The sequence below is a fragment of the Sinohyriopsis cumingii genome, chromosome 9, assembly GCF_028554795.1.
Source record: "Sinohyriopsis cumingii isolate HCF-2022 chromosome 9, ASM2855479v2, whole genome shotgun sequence".
NCBI classification, from domain to species: domain Eukaryota; kingdom Metazoa; phylum Mollusca; class Bivalvia; order Unionida; family Unionidae; genus Sinohyriopsis; species Sinohyriopsis cumingii.
In genome coordinates this window covers 80,000,366-80,022,929 of record NC_142969.1, presented here as the reverse complement: position 1 = coordinate 80,022,929, position 22,564 = coordinate 80,000,366, and the positions used below count along the sequence as shown (strand labels likewise).

Below are 22,564 nucleotides of genomic sequence, written 5' to 3'. Positions count from 1 at the left end.
GGAGTCCTGAATAAAAGTCCAAGATGGAGGACGATGACGTATGCAATTGTCAGTGTTGTCCTGATGTGTCAACAATTCCTTGTTGAACAACAGAAAGTAATCATTCAGGTTTGAATTCCGAATAAAATTAAAATAAATATCTTTGTCCAAGAATTATGTATGAGCACTTAAATATTTCCAAGGGAAAGAATTAATAATTCCATAAAATAGAATTTCAACTCAAAATGGTCACAACCAAAATACCTTTAAGTGTAAATGGTTTTGAGCCCAACTGACTAAATTCTCAATAGAAAAAGGTCATACACTAATTTAAGATGCAAAACAGATTTCCGTGTGAGGGTCAGATGATCATGGCTCTTGAACAAAATAGAAGCTGTTTACATGACCAACATCACGTACTCCCAGTATGCCCTTGACTAAAATGAATGATTTTTACTCTGGGAAATAATAATAAAAAAAGAATTATAAAAAAGTGGATTACTTCAACTCACTGATTTCTGAATCAAGGTCAAGAACTAGGTCAGCATTAGATACAAAGTTGATATTCTTAGTTGTTTACAAAAAAACAGTCAGGTCAAATAGAACTGAATTTCTGGAAAATGCATTTCTGGAAAATGTCAAATCCATTAAATAAAATTACATTACTATAGCGTGTAATGAAACAAATGTTTTTAAAACTAACAAACAAACAATTAAATTAAATCAAATATAAATTTAATCAAATATACATAACACACTATCCATACATATAATGAAATAAATAAAATGAAAAATCTAACAGGCAAACAATATAAATTAAATATTAATAACAGTGTGTTTTTTGTCTTGTTTATATGCAGTTTTTGACGAAGTAACATGATGTAGTTTATTATTTTTACAGTAGTTGAGATCGTAGACATTTGTTTATGCAGTATTTAAGAAAGTGGTCTGCTAGTTATTGTGCATATATAGTGTTTGAAAAGGTGGTTGGTATTATTTTGTGTGTGTTTTTGATGTAGTGGCTAAGAAGTGGTCTGGTGTTCTTTTTAGTTTTATGTAGTATAAATATAGGTTGATTGAACTCGCTAAACATTTCTTCGCTCTTTTAAATTAAGCTATGGTCATGACTCTTCTATTCCAATGTAATAAAATTTAATACACATGTGTCAAAATTTTCTGTCGTTAATTCCAGATATATGTAACTTTGACGTTGGGTACTGCAACTGGATGCAAAGGCAATCTGATGGTTTTCGTTGGAATCGCACATCAGGAGCTGCATCCTCCAAGAAAACTGGCCCGCAGGGTGGCCATACAAACGGGAATGGTAGGTTTTATTATACTATATAAAATGTGATACCTGTTTTACTTCATTGTGAGAAATAATAATGTATTGTTTTTCATATGTCTGTTAAGGTGAACCTGAAAGAAATGGAAAACGGTAGCTCATACTTTACTTTGATTATGTAAGCTAAGCTGCCCTTATCGTCGGGTAAAGCAAATGCAGTAGGCCTCCAATTACGTTCAATTATCATACAAGCTGAACTCCTGTTTCCAGATTGATGATTTATTGTTGAATGTTTGACACTTTTAATTGTAGATGTTCAGCTGGCGGAAACAGAGATGGACTAAACCAAATCTTTTTTTTCTGATTGATTTCTTGACCAAGAATTGTGTGACAAGACCTGAGGAAATCTGAGAAATGCCGCATCTTCTATGAATTTATAAGGATGCAAAAATGAGCACATTCTGTGATTTGAAAATCTGAGTTATAGAGATGAAATTTCGCCGCAAAAATATCTGAAGAAGTTTAAGGTTGTTGCCAATATGAATAAATTATTTTTATTTTATAGGTATTTTGGTTACTTATTACCAGCCGATCTGAATTTGAGACAAGCATTAAAATGGTTGTTTTAATACTTTGCTATAATTTCTTCCCTTGTTGCAGCAGACGATTACTACATGCACATCGACGCATCATTAGGGAATGAGAGCGACAATGCCATTCTACATCATGCAGGACTTTATCGCCCAGGGCCATCCTGTGTTTCATTCTGGTATCATATGTATGGAGAACACATGGGGAAACTAAATCTGTACACTAAAAGAAATGACAATTCAACAACTCCGGTGTGGTTTAAAACTGGAGACCAGGGCAATAAATGGACATCAGCAGCTGTAGACGTAGACGTTGGTCCAAACGTAAGAGTTGAATTTGAGGCAATCAGAGGAAATGGTGGTCATGGTGATATAGCTTTAGACGATATTTCACTGATCAATGGAAATTGCAACGGTAACACACACACACACACACACACACACACACACGCATATATATATATATATATATATATATATATATATATATATATATATATATATATATATATATATATATATATATATATATATATATATATATATATATATATATATATATATATATATATATATAAGATCTGACATCAAAACAAAACGTACTTCATGGTAGGCCAGTATTTGTAATTGTGTGAACCTTCCATTCATTACGTTCAAATGCCCTCTGCAAATATCTGCTATTGCTTCCTTTTACTTCTTCCTATTCATTTGCTTATAAGAACGTGCATACAGTGTGATACTTATTACGAGAAAGAGGATTAACAAACCCAGTGAATCATAAATACCGATTAATTAAAAAATTTGTGATTGGGCCTTTTTTATTGCACTGCATAACTGCTTATTAACATAAAAGTAACAGCGGGTTATTGTAAATGTTCTTGACTAACAAAGACCGTGTACACAAGTAGACGGTGACTCGAAAAACAGTTTATTTAAACAAAACGGAAAAACCAACGTGAGTTGCCATATATTCTGAATTTCTTGTAACGTAGTTCCACCTGTAGCTTTTATCAGTAAAAATAAGTGCCATCCTTGACGCTTTTAGCTCTTTATTATATATTTTCGGTTTCAGTTTAAGAAATAATTTTGTCCTACACGCTTATACTTTTTTGTTTAATGTTCTATGTACCTAGGTAGAGGAAAGATAATGATTCTGAAATCGGTCATTAAAAAAAATCTTTGGAAATAATTAATAGAAAAAACGATGCAAATAATGTTTGTGCATCCCAGACGAAACAAAATAGACAAAAATGTTTTACTTATGACAGATTTGGTCTACATCCACAACAGCGCGTCATGGCAGTTATTTTAACTTATTGTAAGAATTATTCAAAAATAATTCCAAACTTCAGCGTCAAGATTTCTCAATTAAAGGTTGAAAACAGTTGACATAATGCACCAAGTTATTATTATTAAAGGAATATTTCCTTCACTCGCAAAAAGGAATCAGTTGGTAAGTGTTAAATTTGGTTAGCCAATGTCCAAGACAATTACTTCCATGTAAAATAATGATTTATATACATACGGCTTTATACAAATTCAAACATTTCATTTTTAATTTGTCCAATCATCATGAAAACGCTACTAAGATTTTTAAAGTACCCACTGTATGAATATTCCTAAAGAAAGAAAAAGAACGTAATTAAGGCAGATTACCTTTGGCAATTTAAAAGTGGAGGATGTTAATGAAATAATTAATGTAAATACTACCATTACACACAATTACCTTTCTCATCAGATTTATAAACAAGTTAATACATATAGCCAGATAAGGAAGTTAATTTGATTGTCACAATCAACGTGTTTAAGTACAAAGACATTTTACTTACTGAATTAGTTACAGTTACTAGACGATTGATACCGTAAGACTAAATGAAACTAAACCAGTCAGAAATGCCACTGGATCCTCTCAGTTGGTATACCATCTGATAGCTCTAAAGAAAAAGGAATACCAGCAGCATCTACCTATATACATAAATATAAAGTCTTTAAATGATTTAAATGAATGAAGTCTCTTCTTTATATTTTTATAGCACGTTAGCTGGGGCGGGGGGAGGTACGAGAGTTATGACCTTTGTTCGGTTACTTGCATCTTTCGCTGAAGAAAGATGCCCTCGCTGCACGTTATTAATTTGATTATAGGTTTACTGACCATTTGGTCACTTTACTGATGGCAATTAGGAAAAAAATTAGCAATGTCCAGACAGGAACAAAATGTTAACAATTTAATTACACCAGTTTAATACGAATTTAAGTGATTGTATTTATAATCATTTTATTTATCAAATATGCATTGTAATCGAGGAATGGTGTCAAACTAATTCTAAAGATGTTCCACTTACAATGCTCTTCTGTTGCGAGTCAAATTCAGAGATTGGTTTGGGATCGGCTAACCGTTATGTTCCTCAGAACACAAACTTGGCAGCAGAGGTTAATGAAAGAGTTTGTACTCTTTCCGATGCATGAAAATTAAACATAAGCCCAAATTTGTAGTAATATTTAAAAATTATTTAAATATTTGGCTGAATCCGTGTGTTTATTTCTTTACAAATATCGCAAGAAAGTTTCACACACGGTTGTGACAACCTTAGGATCGTTAAAGAGACGAAACATCAATAGCGGAGAGAACGTCCAGAAAGTACCGTAAATATTCCTTGAGTGTTCTACAGCTGTCTGTTCTTGTGTGACGTTATTTACATGTAGTGCAATGAATGTCAGCGCGATTCTATGGAGATACTTGTTCTCTCTAATCTGTCTGTTGTATTAAGAACGTACGAAGAGAACGATTCCTGCTTTATATTGTTCCTCTGAATCATCGCTATTATTTCTAGTCAATCATAAATAAGCCTTAAGACATCCATTCTATAGCGCAGCGTTGATTAATGATTACGAGTGGATTCTGTTTTCGCTATAATAAGACAAAATGCTATATGACCTTTTTTGTTTGATTGACACACTTTCTAAAACTTATTTTATCGAAACTGACCATCCGAGAAGATAGTTGTAATGTTTTTTTAATCCACTTCATAAAGTTTAATTCATTTTTAAAAAAAGAAAATGGCGTTTGACTGTGAACGATGATAATTATATCACGTGCATGACAAAGCTTTTCAGATCAATCAAAAAACATTTGCTCTTTTCTCCTTGTAGGTTTGCTATAAAATGGTAACTTTTGTTTAACATAAACATATACCTACATACACACAAAAGTGGTTACTAATTTACCTTGATTTATGTATTTCCTCTACTGGTTTGGAAATTGATACAGGGGCCACATCAACCACAAGGGATTTGACGGAGTTCTTTGTCGACATTGATGGGAAAGAGAAAAAGCTAAACACAACCACGCTGATTGAAATCAGTGTTATAAACTCAGACGCGACTACCTATGGAAATCAAACAAGGACTATTGGACACAACTCAATAGCCACAGGTGAGGAGAGGTTACACAGATTGGAGAAGTTCTTCAATAAATATTGAACGACGCTGTAGTATCAACAGCAACTGTACAGCTTCACAAAAGAGCTAACTTCATTTAAAATATTTGCATTGTGGATTATTTATTAGCCTTTTGGACCCGAGTGTATATTATTCTCATAGTTAATAGTCTTTCTCTCTGCGCTCTTTCGTTTGCTACATTTATGCAAATTATTTGGTCAAAGATATGTTTCATTGTTAGAATGTAAATTTAGAACAAGTCTGAAAACTAATTGTCATATGCATGAGAAGGGATACTTTATACACATGGAATTTTATAATACCCAGTCATCAGAGTTCGATAGCTGCGGTGGCCTGAGTGGTTAGAGCGTCGATCTCCGGCCGAGTGATACCAAGACTTATGCAAATGGTAATAGCAGCTGCCTTGCTAGGTGCTCAGCATTAAGAGGTTAATGTTAGGACTGGTCTGTCATATGTCAGGATAACGTGACTGAGATGGACATGATGCTACGTGTCTGCGTCATGATGCCCCAGCGCTAGATAGCATTATAAACTGCACAGTGCAGAAATCATAGCGATATGACTGACAATTTTTTAAACTTACGTTCAAAAATCCAAAAAATACACACACAGTTTACTCATTGTAGTATACTACACAGCAGCATTACATATGTCTCATTTATGTATTTTATAATATAGAGTAGCGTGTCGATATCTACACATGGAATTATGCTATAGACTGGCAGGACAATATCTACAGCGAGTTTTGTTCAAAACAGCAATATTATATGTAGACTCACACACGACTACCATTGGAAGTCAAACATCGACTATTGGACACAACTCATGGGCCAGAGGTAAAGAGAGGTTAGATGTATTGGACACGTTCCTTATTAAATAATCAACGAACACTGTAGTATCAACAGTAACTGTAAAGCTCTACAAAGTGCTAATTTTATTTAAAATACTTGTCTTTTTGAGTATTTATTAGTTTACTGGAGCTGAGTATATTATTATAGTTAATTATCTTTCTTTCTCCTCTCTTTAACTTCTACATTTATGCAATCTTTGGTTAAGGAAGTTCAGGTTTATGATTTAGAGCATCCAATTAATGAACTGATATGTATCTTTGTTAGAATGTAAATTTAGAATGTAAATTTAGAATAAGTTTGAAATGCAATTGTTTGTGTCATGTGTGCTAGAAGGGGTACTTCATAAACATTGACTGTTAATATGCCCAGACCACAGGACTAAATATTACCCAAATGGTCTTTTTTCCTGCGACTATGACATCATGAACTGGCGACTAGTATACTATACAGTAACATGACAATAATTGCAAACTGTGTTCTGCTATAGAGTAACAGGAAAATATCTACACATGGTATTGTACAATACCGTAACATGTTAATATTTACACATGGTGTTAGACTATATATTGGGGGGGGACAATATTTGCACATGGTATTATATTATACTGTTAGAGTCTATGCTCATGATATAAATAATAGAAAAGAGTGAAGAAAACGCGTTTTGTAAAATTAAACAAATAATTTATTTCCATAAAATACTAAGTGAAAAATAAAATAAGGAACTCACGGTATTGCGAATTAAATCAGGAAAAAAAATCCAAGAATTAAAAAACGCAAGTCCTATCAATGAAAAGTTCTAAGTGAATCAGAGTTCAAATCCCTATCAAATCTAAGGTGGAAGGCGATAACGTCTGTAATAGTAAGCGTTGTACTTATGTGTCAACAGTATCTTGTTGAATCAGAGAAAATGTTATTCCAGTTTTTGAATTCTGTATAATTTCCAAGTAATGCCTTTGTCCAAGAATGATGAGAGCACATATGTATTTCCAGGGAAAAGAATCAATTGAATTTCAATAATTTGAAGAAAATAAAACCACAGGCCAAACTGGACACAATATAAAACAACTTGACGTCTCAAGTGTTAACGCACTTCTACTAGCTGCTAGAATTCTTATCGTAACATCAGCTATAAAACTAACTACAACCCAAACAGATTCCCGGATGGGGGTCAAGACTTCAACCTTCCAGAAGAAATGGAAGTTTGATACATGATAAATATCCAGTCGATGAGCTGTGATTTTGACTCAGCTTAATGATTCTTACTCTGAGAATGAGAAAAGTAAAAAACGTTGTTTACCAAAACTGTCACTGATTGTGATACAAGAGCAATAACTATACACAATGTTTCATTTATAAGTTAATTACGTCGAAAATAAATAAATAAATAAAAAAAACATCAGTTAGAACTGAACTTTGTTCTGGACAGTATCAAATCAAGTCACCAATATTTTACAATAGCATGTAATGGAAGAAAAAAATGAAAACAGACAAATAATTAAATTAATTATACATAACAATACACTAACTTGACAATATTTACACATGGTATTGTACTATACGTTGATAAGAGAGTATCTGCACATTATTATTATTATTGCATTATACAGTATCAGGAAAATATGTACACAGGGTATTATACAATACAGTAACATGACGATACCTGCACATGGTACTATACGATACATTAAGATAATATTTACACAAGATGTTTATCATGCATAACGAAATGTTATAGAATCCACATATATGCATCAACCTAATGTCTTAATAAAATGGGTGAACAAAGTCTGCCTCTTATTTAAAAAATGTGTTAGCTAGAGAAATGTAACTGGAATTGATCCCATGGTATTGTTACGTTCGCGTTTTATTGTTACACGATTTACACTTTCCAACAACAAATAAAATGTACAATTGGGATATATTTTCTGTAAGAAAGAACAAAATTAGAATGACCTTCATATTTTTAAATGTTATCACTTTTCAGTTTTATTTGTAATGCCATTTACTAGCCCGATGGGACATTGCCTAAACTATATTCCCATAATAAAATTTTTGTGTATTATTTTATTTACTTGTGGAACATTTTGTATATAATCCATTTATCATCTGTTGCTTTTATAGATCAAAGCAAATCCACATATTATGTATGTTTAACTCCTTCATTTTCATATCCGCTGTGTTTTGTTTGTTTGTTGTTTTAATTCTATCACATTATACAAACTCATTATCATACAAAAATTCAATGTTGTTATGTTTCTTGATCGTTCTATGTATTGTGCTTCGTTAAGCTCATAATTGTAATTAGAAATTGTCTTATTGGTATGCAGTGCCCAAAATCTCAACATACAATTTAAAATCTACAGTCTGACAATATGGAAGTATAACACGTTGAATTGGTAACATCACAGCACGAAAGAATATTAAGTTTGCTGATTGAAGTCTTAAGATTGCTTATTCAAGTCGTGAGCTTGCTGATTCAAGTCTTAAGATTGCTTATTCAATTCGTGAGCTTGCTGATTCAAGTCTTAAGATTGCTTATTCAAGTCGTGAGCTTGCTGATTCAAGTATTAAGCGTAATTGCTCTAGACAAAAGTGTTTCAAGGTTTTGTAATTATTTTCAGAATGTGTTATAATTGGGTCAGTAGCCGGGGCCATTTTGTTAGTAGCTGTTGTCCTATTTGCAAAAGTTTGGATATTGAGGTAAGAGAGAGAGAGAGAGAGAGAGAGAGAGAGAGAGAGAGAGAGAGAGAGAATTAGAGTACCGTCTCTTGTTTTCATGCTTTTTTGTGGAAAGCGTGGGGAGTGTGTTATACGCACAACATGTTCCTAGACGGTACAATCGGAGTTGCAGTGGTGAAGGACCTATATAAGGTCAATGACTATGCAGATTCACCGTAGATTCAGTGCTACGATACATTTGTATGCTTTTATGCTCATGCTATTTTGTATACACAACCTTCTGTGCAGTTCTTGTCAGATTTATTGTCAGGTTTCCAATATTACAGACTCAACTCAACTTTTATATTCATGAATCCAAACAATTTACTATTTTTTTTAGATAGGAATATTATTTTGGTGCCAGTCTCCAATTGTATATGTTAAGTGCATTCTTTGTAAAGGCAAGATCATTTGCAAAAGAGAAATTTACATTGCAAAGGTCATGCCCACTCGCCATGAGTTTACCTTAATGACGATATTAATCATGCGAAGAATTGTCACGATAAAGAATATCTCTGATTACATTGTTTTCCTGTCCACCACTGTTTCTCTTCTCAACTGCTTGCACATAGTGTAACACATGATAATATCTCTATGAAAACGAAATTAACATTGGTATCGTTTTTAGTTTCTAACACTTCCACCTTTTACAGTTTAAAAACAGTCGATGTCAATATAATCGTAATAAAAAATGTAAAAAGGGTCATATGCAGCGAATATTATTCATACAGACACAAACGGGTTGTGTTAATAAAAGAAATTATACAATGATTCTGACATAAGAATTTAATTTGATGCCAGTTATTTTCAAAGGAGAGAGAAAAAGTACATATCAAAGAACTAAAAATAACTGATTGTTCATCGTTGTGTTGGACAAAAGTTAATGACGCAAGACAATCAACCAGTATATATATATATATATATATATATATATATATATATATATATATATATATATATATATATATATATATATATATATATATATATATATATATATATATATATATATATATATATATATATATATATATATATATATATATTTATATATATGTATATCTATATATATGTATATATATATATATATATATATATATATATATATATATATATATATATATATATATATATATATATATATATATATATATATATATATATATATATATATATATATATATATATATACATTTTTTCAGGAGAAATCAATGCTCTGAAGAAAGAAATGCTGCAAATGCCAGGCTTGAATACGGAGGAAATACAGAGGACTACTTGCACGTAGTTTATAGTTCCAATCCTAGCACTACACAAAACCCTAATATTCCTTACCCACACAATATAAGGAGCAATAATGATAACGAATATGATTACGTTTCCTAGGCAACAAATAGGCATCCCTTTCGCAAGAAACGCACAAGTGTTTGAGTCTTCTTTCTTGATGCAGACTAATGTTGAAGGATGAGAATTAATATCATTCATATAGTACATATGATTACTGACGAAACATTTTGATGATTGATTGGGATAATATGTTTTATGTAACGATGCAAACCGTTCCTGCACATATTATATTATCGGACCAATAATTATTTTGCAGCCATGGACCAGTCCACTGGAGGTGTATAAAAAATCAGAGTATTCAATATTTTGAGATTTACTCACTGCCTTCTAAATGGATTCACATTGTCTTCATTATAAATTGAACATACTTCAATCTATGTACCATAATTAAGAACAAAATATGTTTGCTTTCATTTTATTATCATGTATTTAATTTCACACTGGCAAAATATATGCACTATTGGTGCGTGGCTATTTGATTTTGTGAAGACCAGGTAGTCCCCTGTTTAGCAGCACTAGGGGTAAGAAGATGCTGCGATTCATCTCTTGTTCTAAGCTTAAAAGTGCCTTCGTCTCTTTTGAATGGAAACATTTGTAGTTTATATGCCAAACTAAAGAAGAACTTAATGTCATTATATATATATATATATATATATATATATATATATATATATATATATATATATATATATATATATATATATATATATATATATATATAAACATTATGTTTCATGAGAAATGAGTTACTGATCCGATCTCTATAATTATGCTATAAAATATTGGTACTGCTACCAGTATATTACATTATCAACAAACATGATGACGTCATGGAGTGAATCATGCGCTTATTACTCTTACAGCTACCATTACGTCACGCTATTAACAGGTTTGATGATAAATACTAACGTGAGAAAAGATATGATCATATTTTAGGGAGGACATGTATACACTGTTTTGCCCTCTTTTGTTATATTTGTAGTTGAAAAATTAAAATGTGGAAATGGATGTTACTTGCTTTTTTGTATTACAAAGGTCTTCGCGGCATGTAACATAGGATTGCTTTGTTATTTCTTTTACTTTTTATTGATTTACGGTGTATTGTTATTTTTGTCCAACAACATTAACCAAAAATGTCCCACTCACTCCAAGAAATATTCTGGCATGCTTAAAATCTTGTTAATGTATACTGATTTCACTTCGTTAACAAAGGCACTATTATAAGAAGAGTTTAACCAATAGTTCTTGCCGATTTTACATAGTCATTGCTTATGGCATATATATGTAGATTTCAATATTTCTGTAATACATATTTTTGATATAGTCTTGAATGTATTTGGTCGTGTACAATGTTTTCTTGTTGATATAAAAAGTGAATTTTTCAAAGATTTGGATTGACAATAAAGACATTTCATTGATTTTAATTATCATTTGATACTTTTGGTTCAATAGACTAAGAAGAATACCAGAAAAGGATTGATTTTGTAGAAGAATTATAGCTTACATTGTTGCTGTAAAATGATATATTTATTGCTAAATATTGATCTAATGTGGATTGATATATGATTATTACGTTACGCCGTCATCTACATGGCATTACGTCTGAGCTTGGTGTAACGTAACGCTGCAAACATTGGGAAGAAATTAAAGAGAATGCGCTTTGATTGCTACGACTGTTTCATTATGTACTGAGACAAAATGCTTATACAATTTTATTGGACGCAGTTAAGGTTGTATAAAAGAAAATTACAAAGCCAACAAAAGCATAAGGAACGTGACTAAATCTTTAGAGTCCTGCCGTAAATTGGCCTGACATAATTTTGAATGGCGTAAATCAGCCTCACAGACTTTTGCCAACAGAGAATTTATGTAATCTCCCTAGGTGTGCAATATTGAAACAACTAACTCAACAACATACACACTATTTATGCTTTTGATTAGAAAGGTCTATTATCTTGAAACCGTGCACATTGGATGAATTTGTAAATATTCTGTCAACTGATGTTGTTTGGACAATTATTGTTAGATGACTTTTCTCGTACTTTTCTATGCAACGATCCGTATTATGGATTAGTCATTCAACTGAATTAAATGCTTTTTCTGATTAAATTGCAAAAGATCTTTTAGATAGTTCTAATCAAATATTTTCAAATGGAACAATAAAGAAATATATGATAATAAAGTACATAGCAGAAATTGTTGGGAGGGTGGGGGAGGAGGAGACATATAAGTTAGCTAGTGTTACCAATCTATGGTCACACAATTAAGTAACAGAAAAGAAGAAAAAAAAAGTTTTGTGAAGCTTAACCAACTATTTGATTATTAAATTGATAAATGTAAAATGTGATAGGAAATTACGGTATATTGAAGTGAATCCAAGTTAGTCCTTACTAAGGTCTATGAAAATCCTAAACGAGTGAAAAGTCCCTTATAATTTCCATTACAGGATATGTACTGGTGCTTCAATAAGCATGACGTTGTGACGAAGGCGTTTTCCAGAATTCTTTGGAATAATTTATAACTGTTATTTATGTCCAAATAATGTGCACTTTCATTCACCACTGAGCAGTCTAAACAAATGTTTTTCCTCTGGAAAAATATCTAAGTACAACGTAAAACACGTCTGCGGACATCAGGAACAGAAAAAGTATGGATGACTCGAGAAATCGGAATGAAACTAAATGCTTAATTTTCTCTTTGATACACCTTATTTTGCGACTGTATTTCGCAATAGACCTCATGTGATTGCATACAATTTCGTGCAACAAATGGAAGACCACATAATTATTCTCGAAACTTCCATATCTCACTAGTGACTGAAAACTGCGCCATTGGCGACTTTGTTTAATGTCCTATTATTACGATTATAATTGCTAACTGTCAACACGGACGTAAACATCTATGTATAAATTCTATGCAATGTGCGTTCTTAACAGATGCGAATCACGTACACAATTTATAATAAAAGTAATCTATAGAAATCACAATCATGGATAAGAATTATAACAATAACATAAAATCATATGCCAGAAGTTACCAAAAATATAGATGTACATAACACTATAAATAAATATCATACTGCTAAAATTTCACCCAAGACTAAGAACCTCCCAAAGTTAGAATCACATAATTTTTGCTAGTAACAATGATAGAAAACAATCAGAAAATTTGTCAACTTTCATAGGAAGCAAAGTGAAGTTAAAGTTAGAAAGTTTAAAACAAGTGTAGCTCAATAATGGGTAATTATAAGTAATTAGATTCCAGCAAATGATTTCATATTTATCGAATTGAACGGCATTAATGATCATTTTAGGAGTACACACTCATCCCATGAGAATAACGAGGAGAGAAATGACAATGAGGAACCATTACATATTAAGCGTTAGACAGTACTAAATTATCCAATCTCTTCCAAGGAGATACAGAATGTACTGAGATATTTGAAATCAAATAAGACACCTAGAGCAGATTCCATTATTAATGAATATTATAAATGTACATGATAAGTTTACCTTCCTCTTCCTGTAAACTTGCTAAAAATAGATGTTATTCCTGAAACATGGGCTGCATGGTTCATTGAACCACTACAAAAAAATGATATAAATTAGATCCTAACAGTTATAGGCCTATTACTTTTTTGAGTTGCCTTAGGAACGTCTTTACTGCTTCTTTTAACAACAGGACTTGCTCTCTACTAGAAGTAAACGGTTGGTATCTGAGTCACAGACGGGTTTTCGTAAAGCAATCTCCACAACTGATAATAGTTTTACCTTCTATTCCTTAATACAATTACTAAAGAGAAAACATTGTTTTGAGGCTTTCGACTGGATATGGAGAGCTGGCTTATAGAGAAAATATATTAACTCTGCGACAAAAGGGGAAATACTGAAGTGGATAATTAACGTGTTTATATCTATATTAAGTCTTGTATCTATCACATTAAAAATATATAAATATCGTGGCTATTTACTTGCAATCAAGTAGTTAGGCGATGCAAACATCTGTTTTTCTGTATTATTTGCCCATTATCTAAATGATATCAATACTAAATTGTGTCTGAGCTCACCTGATTTACTGAATGGAGATATAGTAAGACATTTATAACAAGTGTTTTTACTCCATTTTTCGGTATGTTTGTGAAACATGGACACTCACATCATATCTACAAAGAATGATTCCAACCTTCGAAATGAGATGAGGTGGGAAAACAACATTAAAAAGTGGACAGGCATGGAATTTGGAGATTGCCAAAGGGCAGTAGAGAACATGGAAAAATGGAGAGAATTGGCTGCTAAGTCATCTGTGATGATGCTGATGCTGTAGATTATATAACTCTACGCATTTTAAAACATTCATTAAAAGTATTACATTTATTGGATCTTAGATAATATTGCACACATTTGTATCTATTCTACATGTTCACTGTCATTACATTTGTCAATTATAATTTAGTGTAATATTCTGAATACATTTTTCTTGGATATTTTGGTATTTAAGCCATTGTATAAAGTTGTTGTAAATAGGAAATTATAAAACCGTATATAAGAAAACTCTATTTTTTTATATTACATGAAATCGAACATTTGGTTTGCATGTATTAGCTTTGAAAAAAAAGTCGTTCGATAGATGTTCGTAAGAGAGAAATCTATTGACATAATTCTATTTTATAAACTTGACCTTATTATCTTCTTCTGAAGTTTAAAGATCAAATATTATTTTCAAGGTGACATATTGTTTGTGTTTATTTCTCTGTTGGTACTTTTACACGATGACACATCTCGCTTGGCTCATTTTCCTATAAATATCGTGAATAAAGTAATTCAAATTCAAAAGAATGAAGTGAATAACCTTTGTATTTTCTATATAACTAATCAAATGGTTAATTCGATTGTGCAATGTATAGGATTACTGTATGTACCATGTCATGACTTGGGATAAAGTAATGGATAGTGGAATACATCTTTAGATTACATATTGGATTTTGTAACGGCTTGTGATTACCTATTGCATTTTGTAATGGCTTGTGATTACCTATTGGATTTTGTAACGAATTGTGATTACCTATTGAATTTTGTAATGACTTGTGATTGCCTATTGGATTTTGAAATGACTTATGATTACCTTTTGGATTTTGTAACCACTTGTGATTAACTATTGGATTTTGTAACGAATTGTGATTACCTATTGGATTTTGTAATGGCTTGTGATTGCCTATTGGATTTTGAAATGACTTATGATTACCTTTTGGATTTTGTAATGGCTTGTGATTACCTTTTGGATTTTGTAATGACTTGTGATTACCTATTGGATATTGTAATGACTTGTGATTACCTATTGGATTTTGTAATGGGTTGTGATTAACTATTGGATTTTGTAATGACTTGTTATTTAACTAATGGATTGTGCAGTGCCTTGAGATTGCTATTGGACTGCGTAACGACTCGCTATAAACTAATGAATTATGAAATGATGTCTTATTAACTATTGGATTTTTCGATGACATGGGACAAAAATGTATTGTGTAGTGACAGGAATTAAATAATGAATCGTGCAATGCTAGGAATGTCTGGTGGATTGTTAAAAGAGAAGGATTTACTATTGGACTTTGTAATGACATGCGATTAACTAATACATTATGCTATGACTTGTGATTAAATATTGGATTTTGTAGTGACTTCTGATTAACTAATGGAATCTGCAATGACCTAGTATTAATTAAAGGATTGCATAATCACTTGTGATTAACTAATGGATTCGGTAATGACATGGCATTAAATAATGAACTATTCTATAACTTGTGACTAACTATTGAACTGTGTGATCACAGACAATAGCTAATGGAAAGGGCAAGAAGCATGATTGACTAAATGATTATGTAATGACTGGGATGAACTATTGAATTTTGTTATGACTTGTAATTAACCAATAGATTGTGTATTGATATTGTACTAAATAATGAATTATGTTATGACTATGTTCTGACTTGGGATTAACTACTAATATGTAAAACGAATTCTGATTAACTAATAGATTGTGTAATGACTGTGATTAAGTAATGGATTGTACTCTGACTTGGGATTAACTCATGGATTGAGTAATGACTATTATTCACTAAGGGGTTGTGAGATGACTGGGTAAACTGTTGGTATTTGCAATGACCTGTGAATAATGGATTGTGCAGTTATGTAGGATTAGCTAATAGACTGTAAAATCGCTTGGTATTATCTCCTGGATATTTTAATGATTTGCAAATAGCTAATAGACTATGCAATAACTTGATATTAACTAATGGATTGTATAATGACGTAGGCTTTTATAATGTCTATAATGAGTTGAGATTAACTATTGGAATCTGTAGTGTCCTGGGATTAGCTAATGAATTATTTAATGAATTGGGATTAGCTAACCCAAGAGATATTTGTCATCTCTTTATCTTAATTGGCATTTACCCGTCTGGTCGGATTTCTTTAACTCTCCGTTTAAGTGTGTGCACTAATCTATCTCGAAATGTAGATGACAGTTATTAGCAGTAATATAGGTCGCCGACACCCAGTTTTCAATGTTTGATATGCTACTAAGGCACATATGTCTAACGTTCAACATACCCAATGTATGAAACACTGGAAACCAAAGTGAATGAAAGTATATTAAAAATGACTTAAATATTGATAAGAGTGAGCAATATGGATTGTCCTTAATTTCACACCTTTTTAAACACGCAAGGAGAGTACCCATTATTAATAGAATCGTGAAAGGCAGAATTACAAAAATATGTTTACTGCATCTACTTATCCTCAATAAAGCAAAGATTTTTAAATGCTTGTTTTGAGCAGTGAGGCGGAGAGAGAGAGAGAGAGAGAGAGAGAGAGAGAGAGAGGGAAGGCGCACAATGAAAGCATTCGCGATTTGAGTATGTTTTTGAAATGGTTCAGTGTGTGGTAGGCATTTAGCATACATTTTGTAGAATTCTGTCTTTTTGAATTGCATCACTCTTTCCTCAAAACAGTAAATCTAAGATAACAGTTGGAAACGGCACTGAGAGTAATTTCTGATCATCTCAGGATCAGGCGAGGATGGGCTTCGATCCTGCGATGAGATCGAAAACAAGGTCGTGAATGAGGTGTTTATTTATAACGTAATTGAAAGATTATTGAATCTGCCAGCATAAGTGAGTGTTTAAAATCCAACGATGGATTTACAGAATGATGCACACAGAGATCGACAATGAAAATAAGAAAAATATATATTCTAAATGGAACTAATAGCATCACGTAGCTTCAACGAGTAGTCAGACTAGAATCGACTTACGAGACTCGTTTACAAATATGACTGATACATGTATCTAGGGAGGATCAATGCAAAGCATTTATTGACAAATATGATTCATACATGGATCTAACACTATGGATGCTCAGTATATAGAATTGATACACAGATATTAATAACGTAAGGTTCATCAGCAAGTTAAATGAATGTATAATTCATTTTCACTCTCAGAGTGATATTGAATTACAGCTTCACCCATATAGTGATATTGAATAATACTTATTAAAAAGTGGAACATACCTGTATATCATTGTGTCCAGTCCCAGTCGACGATCACGGTTTATTTCTGGTTCCACGATTCTCGCCGAAATGTAATGGAGCAACCACGCGTGATTCAATTCTCCCGGTCTGCCGAAGGATCCGTCTGGAGCGTCCCGAGGTCTTGCAGACCATTTGGCACCAAAGCTTTGGCCCCTCACTGCAAGAAACAAATACAGTCATCCGGGTGAATGTCAGTATCAACATCCGGTTACACGAAACCCCACAAGTCTCCGTGTGGCAGATTAAAGATAATGATTGAGTTCAGTAATTACGGTTATATACAAATAATACGAACACGCACATGGATTGGCTCCGTACCACATTAAATTGTTTTATCAGAACTACTGTACAAGATTATTATTAAAATAACTACGTTGTACATGAAATTGTGTCCGACAAGAATATTCTCACTGGATTATAAGAACTCGAATATTGCTTATCATTTAATGCATTCAGCATATAATTGAATTCAACTTGTCTGAATGCCATACAAATGGCCAACTTGAAATCGACTTCAGTCCATCCGATACCATGGCATTGTGTGATGTAGGTCTGACCCTCTGTAAAATTCACAGTGCTTTCTGAAACATCCAACATACAGAATAATTATGTCGGATAATATAGATAGGAAGACATATTTCACATCCATCTACAGCTAAAGATTGCGTGCCAAAAGTAGTCAGCTTCCTGACAAAACTTGTATTGTGATAATACATCAATAATTTCCTCTCTCAGTAACCTTCTTGTGGTCAAATCCGTGTCCAGAAAACTTGAGGTAATCCGATTTCTCGCAGCAGTCACTTTGCGTATGCAGCAGTGGGTAAACCGAATGCAGCATTATTAGATAACCAAGGCAAAAAATAAATCACCCTCGGGTAAAGCTGTACGGGACAAAGAAACATGAATAAATTTCATTCATATACAGTTAAATACATACCATTCAGTGACAACTGCAAGACATGTTAAAATGTGTATGATGTTCAAGATTGTTAATGTTATAGAGTGTTAATAATTGTTGTTTCCTTCGTCTAGATTGCATACGTCCGTCTCTTAAAATAGACAAATTACTCACTATTGTATTTAAAAGTCCTGTATCTATTCCTGCCGCTTCAAGCTGAAGTGTTTCATGAGTCAATCATCCAACATCCTTTTTAGTCTATAGTGATGTCTAGCACCGGGATATCATGCCCTAGCACGATGTACCATCCAGTCACATTATCCTGACACCAGGCCGACCAGTCCTAACACAAACGTCTTAATGCTGAGCACCAAGCGAGGCAGTTGTTAGCACTATTTGTATAAGTCTTTGGTGTGACTCGGCCGGGAATCGAACCCAGGACCTCCCGCATCCGAGGCGGACGCTCTAGCCACTGGGCCACCGGTACGGTCTGTATAGTTTTGATAAACTTCGCCTGCTAATATTGAATTTTAGGTTTCGAAGATTGAAGTTGATACTATTTTGAAAATGCTATCAATATAACATGTCCTTTTGATATTTGATGAAATTAGTAATACAAGATAACAATAAGAATCCACATACTTGAGATAAGTATTTTCAAAACAAGTACATTGTAATTTTTGACAAGCATTACCACTATTTTTATTTGTATTATATTTTGACCTGAAGAGCGAGTACATTTATCTCAGTACTGCCAGCTTCTTAACTTAATTCATAGAATATATTTTCACATATACTTTTATTTAGGCAACAAAAAGCTAACCATATGTTGCTTACTAAACAATGCAATTTCACTTTTCTATATCTGTTTATGTACAAGTTTGTTTCATGTATGACATAGAAAACGTATTTCATCTAACCAGGAAGAAAACTATTCAACAGATATATTTAAATGTGTATATTGTTTGCACAAATAAGCGATGTCTCTGTTTTGGCTTCCGGAAGTGAAAACATTCAATAACATATCCTGATATTGTTTTAAAGCAGTTGATGGACGGGATTTTATTATTATGACACTGACATGTTCCAAATGGACGCATGCAACGACGATATCATAACGCTTTGTTGATGTGCGCGATTGAATGAGCTGAGGCAACAATGAAGGTCAAAAATGCAGCTGTGTTATCCATGTTAGTTGTCATCGTCTACAGCCATGCGGAAGCAATCGTCACACAGGGTAGGTTATACTTATTCGTTGACATCCCACAGGATAGTTAACATTCAATGTTGTCCTTACTCGATAGAGATAATATTTGTTTAGATCACAAAGGGTTGATAACACCCATTTGCGCGTGTCATAAGGGAACATAACACAAAGTACTGTTAGTGTAACATGCTAAGATATTTTATCTCATAGGCTTAATATGCTTATCATAGGCCAAACATCCTCAAAAATATAATGCTGCTTTGATCGCAGATGTTTACTTAGTTTTCCGTTTTTACTGTTCTATTTTGCACTGCAACGTATAGAATCACTTCGCATATATTGTTACGACTCCATGGTCTTACACTTAGCAACAGAAAGCCAACAGGTTTTGTATGTGTGCATTTTTTATATTTTTAACGTATCTTTAAAATTTGTATTGTTAACAGTGTGACAGTTTATTTGATGTGTAGCTCTGGGACATCATGCCGCAGACATGTAGCATGATGTCCCACCGAGCCATATTATTCTGACACCAGTCCGACCAGTCCTAACACAAGTGATGCTTCTGCTAGTACCATTTTACAAGTCTTATTTTTGCCAGCTATGGTTCGAACCGCGACATCCCACTAACTAGGCAGATGCTAAACCACTATGTCATCGGAGCGGTCTAACAAGTTTTGTAAAATTCAATAACAATGTAAAAATTTAAAAGGGACGTACAACATTATGAACTAATTCAAGATAGTCCTAAACGTTCTATCACAAGACAAAGGGAATAAAGTTTTAGTTGAGTAGCAGTGACATTCTAATCCAGTTACATTCTGAATATGTTGATGTGCCTGTAGTATTGAACGTGCTAATGTACCTGAATTTTGGTGATATGATAACAGTCATTTGATGAATCACAATAGCATAATCCAAAAATATTCGTGTCCAAATTCACTATGATTCCAAATTAATGTTCCAGTCTAAGAGTATTATTAATAAGTACCTTGTATTTCCAGTGAATAATAATTAGAATAAATAAATCTACCCCCATCAGAAACTGAAGACCACAATAAGGCTGATGCTGCTTCGGATGATATGTTCAAGCACGAGTAATTATTTAGATAAGCAAGATTATATACCCCTCTGATTGACCTAGGTCGCAATTTCTGTTTTCTGAAAATACTCTGTCACTGAATGGAAACTTACATTCTAGAAGTTCCTTGGGTGAGACCCAAGACTGTATTTTTAGCTCGAATTCAGGTAAACATGTTTACGTTATTGATAATGTGAATATTTAATCCACACTCATAGAACAAGTTTAGCAATGTATTCTGTTGTTTCAAAAATAATTGTTCCTGGTCAGGTAAACAGTTAAATTGATTTTAGACAAGGTCAAGTATGAAATACTGACATATCTAATCTATTTCAAGAACTCCTTCTGACACTTGGTATTTTGATATGTTTCGATTATGACGCCTATAAAATCAATTTCCTATTTTTCTCTGCCAAAGGTCTTTGATACTTATATTTTTTTTATGACAGCATATTAAGCTTAAATTTTGAAACTATTCCATTTGCTTTCTTGGTCGCTTGATATAAGAATACCAATATAGTTTTGTTCACAAGTCAAGGAAAATTTATTCATGGAAAAATATGTCCCAGTTTAAAAGCCACTTTTGAGACTATACAGGCGGAATGTTTCGTTGTAGAAGCATTATCCTGCCGTATTTATATTCAATGTTAAGCTAAAATATCATGCCATATTTCAACAATAGTGATTAAAGCAAACAGGTTATTATCAAATACTGATAGATATATACATGTCACCTCATCTACAGACGGTGGTCTAGGCATTTTTTATGTTGACTCTTTTATTCTGTTCATGAATATCACTTGGATTAAACGTTTTATTGCAAATGAATTAAGACTTGGTAGAATATCATAAGGAAACAAGTTATTGGAAAATTGGGAGGAATCAGGATATTAAAATCAAATGAGAGAAATTTAGCAGAGATTGGTAAATTTATTCGTAATACATTTTGGGCGACATATATTCCTGGCCTAAAGTTGTCTTGTCTGAAACCTTGTTGATATTAACGGATTTCATTCCTATACAAAACAGCATTCCAATGGAGTGACATGTGTCATAAAACATTTTTGATAATCAACAATAATTATTTCTAAATAATTAAAAAAATTAGCCGGTCACTGGAAAAAATAAATAAATGATTATCTAGTACGGATGTTATATTGGTACATAATTGAGCTAATATTTGTAATTTTTATTCATAGTTGTAAATTTCAGTAATTTCTCATCATATTTATTTATATTGTTTACGTGACAAGGACCTGTTTTACCAATATTAAGAGCGTAAAGTTGCATAGGATCTCTACATAGATGCTTACGTATGTGTTTACTATTACTGATAATAAGATTTGTTGACGACGTTGGGTTAATTTCGCTTTGGCTCGTGGAGTTTGGACAGATCTAATGTAATTTCTCATTGTTTGGGTTAGATCACATGAACAGGCATTCTAGAAATAAACTGAGTAGTGTGATCTGTCACGTGGGAGTATGATTTGAAATTAATTCGTAATAGAAGGAGTATATGAAGAGAGACCTGAACAATGAGACTCATTTCTATTTTGGAGCCATTA

At 32.6% G+C, this 22,564-nt stretch overlaps 2 protein-coding genes and 1 non-coding gene across 11 annotated transcripts in view; 2 read left to right on the top strand and 1 right to left on the bottom strand.

Moving 5' to 3' along the window:
- Nucleotides 1-10,922, top strand: part of LOC149792098 (MAM and LDL-receptor class A domain-containing protein 1-like) — a 32,600-nt gene extending 21,678 nt beyond the window's left edge. For all 3 annotated transcript variants that reach the window (XM_089970618.1, XM_089970616.1, XM_089970617.1), the window contains exons 5-9: nucleotides 1,172-1,303; nucleotides 1,925-2,269; nucleotides 5,123-5,287; nucleotides 8,786-8,864; nucleotides 10,085-10,922. In XM_089970618.1, coding sequence (XP_089826744.1) covers nucleotides 1,172-1,303; nucleotides 1,925-2,269; nucleotides 5,123-5,287; nucleotides 8,786-8,864; nucleotides 10,085-10,265 — 902 coding nt within the window. In that variant the 3' untranslated portion in view covers nucleotides 10,266-10,922. The remainder of the gene's footprint in view (nucleotides 1-1,171; nucleotides 1,304-1,924; nucleotides 2,270-5,122; nucleotides 5,288-8,785; nucleotides 8,865-10,084) is intronic.
- Nucleotides 10,923-19,001: 8,079 nt separating this feature from the next.
- LOC149792096 (MAM and LDL-receptor class A domain-containing protein 1-like) overlaps nucleotides 19,002-22,564 on the top strand; it is a 43,784-nt gene continuing 40,221 nt past the window's right edge. For 6 of the 7 annotated variants that reach the window (XM_089970610.1, XM_089970615.1, XM_089970611.1 and 3 more), the window contains exons 1-2: nucleotides 19,002-19,199; nucleotides 19,759-19,948. In XM_089970610.1, the coding sequence (XP_089826736.1) occupies nucleotides 19,870-19,948 (79 nt within the window). In that variant the 5' untranslated portion in view covers nucleotides 19,002-19,199; nucleotides 19,759-19,869. The remainder of the gene's footprint in view (nucleotides 19,200-19,758; nucleotides 19,949-22,564) is intronic. The other variant, XM_089970609.1, reaches the window with a different exon arrangement.
- Trnap-cgg (transfer RNA proline (anticodon CGG)) lies at nucleotides 19,126-19,202 on the bottom strand. Its single transcript has one exon. It is a non-coding gene; the product is annotated as a tRNA-Pro (tRNA).